This window comes from Engraulis encrasicolus, chromosome 8, assembly GCF_034702125.1.
Source record: "Engraulis encrasicolus isolate BLACKSEA-1 chromosome 8, IST_EnEncr_1.0, whole genome shotgun sequence".
Lineage (NCBI taxonomy): Eukaryota > Metazoa > Chordata > Actinopteri > Clupeiformes > Engraulidae > Engraulis > Engraulis encrasicolus.
The window spans coordinates 48632664-48639362 of record NC_085864.1 but is presented as its reverse complement, the minus strand read 5'-3'; the positions used below and the strand labels follow the sequence as shown (position 1 = coordinate 48639362).

At 44.8% G+C, this 6699-nt stretch overlaps 1 protein-coding gene across 1 annotated transcript; it reads left to right on the top strand.

Annotated features, from left to right (window-relative positions):
- The first annotated feature begins 1968 nt into the window (after window positions 1–1968).
- Window positions 1969–4746, top strand: LOC134453940 (uncharacterized). Its single transcript, XM_063204686.1, has 3 exons — window positions 1969–2701; window positions 3735–3998; window positions 4739–4746. Exons 1-3 carry the CDS (start codon window positions 1969–1971, stop codon window positions 4744–4746), a joined length of 1005 nt encoding a protein of 334 aa, XP_063060756.1.
- The last annotated feature ends 1953 nt before the right edge of the window (window positions 4747–6699 follow it).

Below are 6699 nucleotides of genomic sequence, written 5' to 3'. Positions count from 1 at the left end.
CACACACACACACACACACACACACACACACACACACTTTAGTAAAAGCCCAAAAAATGCCCTAGGGCCCCCAACAATCCCGTTGCCTAGGGACCCCAAAATCCTAGAAACAGGCCTGCCGACCCCCCACTCCCTCCCACCCACCTGACCTCACCCCACCCCACCCCACTTGAAATTGACTGGGGCAGCTCCCGACCTGATCACTGGCATTTACATATTAAAGGCTCTTCTGAGAAGGGGATGGGAGGGGGGCATGGGGGAGCCGCAAATGCTGTGGCTTGAGGTATGAGGCAATTTAAGGTGCAAAATTCATCCACAAATTCCTCTTTTCATGCAGTGCTGTTGCACAATTATACATTTGCTATTGTCAGGGAATTTGCATTGCAGGACAGGACCTTGAACCAGGGTGTCCAGTGTAGCAGACCAGTGAATTAACCACACAGGCCCCCTCAGAAGTAGGGCAGAGATGCAGTTACCTGTTTTGCAAAAGTCTTTACCTTGAGATGGACAGATGTGAAAAAAAAGAAGAAAAGAAAAATCTAAAAGCAAGAATTAATATCCTGTTGGATACGGAGTAGGAAATAATATCCTGATAATGTTGGTGTATGCCTCATTCAAATGGCCATGTCAATTACAAACCATGACTCCTGGTGTTTCTGGAACATAGAAGATTAGGTGTTTCCGGTCAGCCTCTGCAAATCAAGTGGCTAAGGTGGAGAAAGACATCTGTGGTCCCTGAGGATAAAGATGTGGCAGATTGACAGCGTCTGCCTCTGACTGTCTTGTGCTATGGCTGCACACTTGTGTATCAAAGATTAGGACTTAAGGAGTTGAATTTGTCACATGCATAGAATTACTAAAACTAAAACATTGAAACGAGAGTTGTCTGCCTATCTAACACTGTGTGGTCTGATTCTCGATTCGTTGTAAATCGGGCGTAAACACACACCCTTCCAAATGAAGATTCTATGCACATCTAAGTTGGTAATGACAATATGTATCAGTAGAGGTAGGGGTTCTGCAAGAAGAGCAGTCTTTGCATCATCTGTGGTTTGGGCATCAGTATGATTGCAAAGACGTTTCATTCCTGCAGTGTTTATCGCCCCTCGCTGAGTTTTTGTAGCGAAGTGTGTGTCTGGCAGCACGACAAACGCACGCACGCCCAGTAGTGGTTACCGGGGTAACCACAATCACTTCCTCAAATTGTCAACTGAACGACGTGTGGCAAATTAATTATTACAGCGTTTTAAAAATAAATTTAATTAAGTGTAACAGTGTTAGATAAGCAATAACCCACTTGAGTCTGTGTGTTTGTGCTCGATTTATAACGGGTAAGGGGAGGTTTGCGTTGTGCCCGACTCCCCTTTTACGTTGTAAATCGAGCACAATCCCACGGTCTCTCGTGAGTTATTGCTTAAGTAAAGTGAATAGGGGTGTGTGGGTGTGGCAGGAAAAATACATATGTTTGTTTGCATGTGTATTATCTAGTCTCACCTGTGACTATCCAAAGAGAGCACCTGTGCTCCTGTATGCTGCATGATGCTATGTGTGTGAAGCAGTAACACTATAATGATTATATGTCACATGTTGAAGTCATACTGATATTTTTTTTCACAACCATAATGACAGTTTATCATAACCATAATTGTGTGTGTGTGTGTGTGTGTGTGTGTGTGTGTGTGTGTGTGTGTGTGTGTTTATGTCTGTGTTTGTGTCTGTGTGTGCATGCGCACTGTTGCAAGTCGTCAGAGAATCAACTGTCAAACCTGTGTCCACATCCCGGACCCAGGCCACTGGTGTGTGTTACAGCCCTCTATCTCCTTGGAGAGTGGAGAGTGTGTGTACACTGTGAGTTCTCCGGCAGGGAGCTATGAGTGCTCAGAATCTGGCCTGCGCTGGTCGTGTCCTGGTCCAGTCACCCTGCAGTACCGCATCAGCAAGGAGGAGATTTTCTGGGCCCAGTTGCAGATGCTACAGTACCGTGCCGTGGGTCCCCCTCTGGAAATTAAACTCCTGTCAGGAGAGCTGGAGGAGGTCCACCTTCCTCACTCCCTCTGCCTAGGTGGTTCTGGCCTAGGTGTGCTGGGAGACGCAGTCAGGGCCCTACACGGCGACGACTGTGGCGTTTCCCTGGAAACGTGTGAGCTGACTCGTTTCCACGGAAAGCTCCTAGCGCAGCAATTCTCTATATGGCAGCTGGTGGCGAGTCTGGGTGTCCCGGTGAAGAGCCACTGCGAGGTGCTGATCTATGAGCACTGCCCCCGGCCACTGGTCCTCCACACCTTCCTGCTGCCCTCACCCTCCTCAGCTAGGAAGTCGGTGCAGGAGAGTTGGGGTGGTAGGGCCATCGTCAAGCCTTCCCCCAACCACTCCCTCTGGACTGGCTCTACATTCCAGCTCTGCAGCTCCACAGCTTGCAACTCCACACCTTCCAGCTCTGCACCTTCCAGCTCCACACCTTCCAGCTCTGCAGCTCCGAACATTCCACCTTCCCTTAAGATCACTCCCACAGAGCTGACGCTTTCCTACAGGAACCCCCCAACATTCTTTGAGGTGTTCGTAAGGAACCCATTGGAGGAGTTCAAGTTGGAGATCAAGGATGCGGATGACCATACTGTTTGGGAAGTGGAGCTGAGGCAGGGGGTCGACTATAACAAGACAAAAGACACAGCTGACACACACACCCCAGAGTCACGCACAGGTAAATACACAGGTATGGTGTATGTGAAAGAGGTTGTGTACTGTACGTGCGTGTGCTTGTGTCTGTGCGTGTGTCTGAGAGAAACCTCGCAGAGGGAATCAAACATGGATAACCAAAGAGCTGAGCAGCACTGACATATTTTGTAGTGATGTGGCACGAGACCATGCAGACTCACGGCACATCAGTCAAATACAGTACCGCAAATAGGTGTGTGTGTGTGTGTGTGTGTGTTTGTGTGTGTGTGTGTGTGTGTGTGTGTGTGTGTGTGTGTGTGTGTGTGTGTGTGTGTCTGTGTGTAGGTGTGTGCGCATGTGTGTGTTAGGCCGAGACACTTTTCCAATTCCATCCCATTTCTCTCACACATATTGCATGTTATTCCTTCAAGCTGAAATTAAATATTATTAACAGATGTTAAAAGGGAAATCCCAATTATTGCTTCTTGGGTGGATGTCTGCATGTGGTAACAGAAGGTACACAGTCTGTGCAGATGACTTAGTACTAATGCTTACAGGGCTGATAGTATTCAGGCTCCATGCCTGATTTATTAATGCTTACAGGGCTGATAGTATTCAGGCTCCATGCCTGATTTCAGGCTTGACAGAGTTTGCAAAAGCAAAAACACTGATAATAATTAACCATTAGGTTATTCTTATCTCAGAAAGTGTTACAGTTTCAGGGTTTTCTTCTACTATCAGGCTTGAATAATGGCCATACACAGGCTATTGTGTCAAAATAGGCCTACGTTACGTCACTATGCAGTATCTTGTCGTCGCCGTTAGAGCAGGGAAAAAAGTTCAGGCTCAGGATTTTTTTTTCACTATCACCCCTGTGCTTAGTACAGTCATGTACCCAGAAAGTTGCAGATTTGAAATGTCCTGTAAGAGTAGGCTGATGGATGCGCAAAACCCTTATTGAAATGACGAACTAATTCCCTGTACGTAAAGAGCTGTAATTCACTTTGGACAAAAGTGTGTAATGTAATTGTAATGTAATGTAATGTCTGTAATGTAAATGTAATGTCATATTATGACAGCAACGTCAGATCTGACGGACCAGCAGCTGATGATGGTGGCCAAGCTCATGGGCAAAGAGTGGAAGCAGGTGGGCATCAGCTACCTGGGACTGTCCATGCAGGAGCTGGACAAGATCCAGGAGGCGGAGCAAGACGTCACCTTGCAGCGCTTCCGCATGCTGGACCATTGGAAGAGGCAGCAGAAGGGCAAGGCTGGACCCACAGAGCTGCACCGCTGCCTGAATGAAGAAGACGTGCCCAATGCCGTTAGAGACTGCCTGGAAGGTAAGGCCATGGATGGATGTGTGTGTCTGTCTTTCTCTGTCTGCGACTGTGTATGAAAACACTGACATTTTTATAAAATTGTTTGAGTAAACACACACAAACTCATGCAAATGTCTTTGTCTTTACTATTCAGATATGGCGAAGGGCACCTGCAGCCAATGAGTGTACAGGTTTGTTGGAAGAAAGTGATCAACTTGCTGGGAGCATTGGATGAAACAGCAAAGACCTAAACAGACTAGCCTGGCGCTAGTCTAGGGTGTGTGAGTGTGTGGGAGTACACGTATCTTTTTACTGTATGTGTATAACTTAGGAATCTTTCTTGGAATATTGAGACTGACCTTCCTTGGATTTTAAATACTTTTTCCACCAAGAGGTCGCTCTCCACTCTCAAACAAGCATACTGTATACAGTTTGTACTGGGGAGAATACAGTGCAAATAAGATTATGATACTGTTGATTCTTGGAACTGGAAATGCTTTATATATTATTTATATTTATGTCAAATATGTATATACAGTACTGGCGTTGTCTGAGGCTTACATTTTGAATACAATCTTTGCAAGTGGCTACATGCGTACCCACCCAGTTAACTGTTTTTAAAAATATATATTTTTAATTATTTTTGTATTATTGTTATTGGCTATATCAGATTATCTGACCATGTAATATATTGAATTTGCAATATTCTGTATGCCCAATGCCTCAAGTAACCTTATCTTAATGCCCTTGTGAAATCCCAGGGAAGTGAATGTTTTTGTTCTGTACAGCGAGGGATGGGACACTGTTGATTTGAGTATCTGCCAGTGCCATGCTACAGTAAAATGGCTTAAATTGACACTACTTAAACGGGAAGAGGGAGAAGAAACCTGAGCAAAGCGTGAATTTTACTGTTAAAGGAACCAGGAAAATATTAACTTCATCAACAAGGACAGAGAATAAATCTCTGAGCCTAATGTATCAATACGGTTGAGCGATGGCACTGGGTGACAATAGCCTAGATACCCACTTTTGGCAAACAATGAGGTTTTGAATTGCCAATATCTTAGACAATGAAGGCAGATGAAGTCCAAAATATGTAATTTACATTCTTTACATTCTCTGGTCTTGTCTATGTCATTTACATTCTTAACATTCTTTACATCAGCAAGTAAAGCAGCCATGGCCTAGTGGTTAGGGAGTTGGTCTTTCAATCCAGGGGTTGCAGGTTCGAATCCCCCCTGACCTCTCCCTAGATCTCCATCCATGGCTGAAGTGCCCTTGAGCAAAGCACTTAACCCCACATTGCTCCAGGGACTGTAACCAATATCCTGACAAATAATAACTGTAAGTCGCTTTGAATAAATGAAAGTGTCAGCGAAGTGCAATGTAATGTAATGTAATGCAATGTCTGAAAGCACTGCCAGCATCTCTAAAAGCATACTGTCATAGGGCTGCACACTGTTTTTGTTGTTGGTTTTTGTGTGTGTAAATCTCGCATATACATCCATTTAGGAATGGCATTCTTTGCAGTCACATCAATAAAATTATTCTATGAAGCGTGAGCCTTTGTTTGGTTTCCCCTGTTACAATCCCAAAAATGCATACTGTACTTAGGCCTACTTGTAATAATTGTACAAGATAATTGTATTGGTGTTTTATTCATAAATGTATGCAGGCCTCATATCGTAAACCTTTGACATACGTTTGGGAATAGACCCTAAAAATAAAACACATTAAAATTACATAATGATTAACAATTACAATGATTCAAGTGTATGCATACCGCACATTTTTGGACAGCCAGTTTGCTATGTGTATGTGATAGCATTAACTCTTAACCCTAGAGCAATGCAACATAATTCTGGCAGGTGATGACAAATATCAAATGCACCACGAGGTTAGTCAGTCGGGGCAACAGTCAGTCCAGACTGGAATGAAGGGAGCAGGGGTCCGTTTCTCGGTTCTTGACGTTGCTAACCGTCTTTAGACCGTCATACCATTCCCTTGGATTTAGTTGTGAGTGTCGCTGTCGAGAGAGAGTTGAGTCGCTCTTACGAAGGTGTTTGCTAACGACGATAGCAAAGACGCTTTCGAGAAACGGACCCCAGCTTTGACTAAGCTACTGTGCTAATACTGAAGTGAAGGGACCAGTTTTGACCAAACTGGGGTGCGTTTCTCAAAAGCGCAGTTGATAGCCAGTTAGCAACGGGTAGTTGCCAATGGGAAACTGCATTGCAAAGTAGCTAACATAGCCAGTATGGTTTCGAGAAACACACAACGGCTGCTGTGTTCCAATTTTGACTAAGCAGTTTGCAAAGGGACTAGCCATGACTAAGCTGCTGGATGCTGAGGACCATATCTTGGACCACATCTAGGCAAAGGGTTTGACATTCTAATCAAGAGGAATCAAAACACGCCCACTCAATGCAAAAGCGTGTGCTCAAGTTGGGTCTCCTAAGGGGGCGTTGTCCCCTCCTTCTTCTTCTCTTTTTGAGGTGTTTGCACAAGACGTGCGCTACCGCCATCTACAGCGCTAAGGGAACTCCATTTATTCTCAACCTCGGGACTCCGAAGGTCTCCTAACCAAAGGTCTAAAGGAGTGTTCACCCGACATAAAGTGGATACCGGAAAAGAAACAAAATGACGTATCTCTGTCTAGAATATCTCTGATCTAGGTTTGGCACCCAGGCCTGTACCCTGCTTTTTTAGATTTCCCAGAGCT

Bases quoted from the DNA above. Each gene is read 5' to 3' on its own strand.
- LOC134453940 (XM_063204686.1), top strand. From the start codon at position 1,969: ATGCTACAGTACCGTGCCGTGGGTCCCCCTCTGGAAATTAAACTCCTG. The intron at 2,702-3,734 runs GTAAATACACAG...ATATTATGACAG, and splicing joins CACCCCAGAGTCACGCACAG to CAACGTCAGATCTGACGGAC.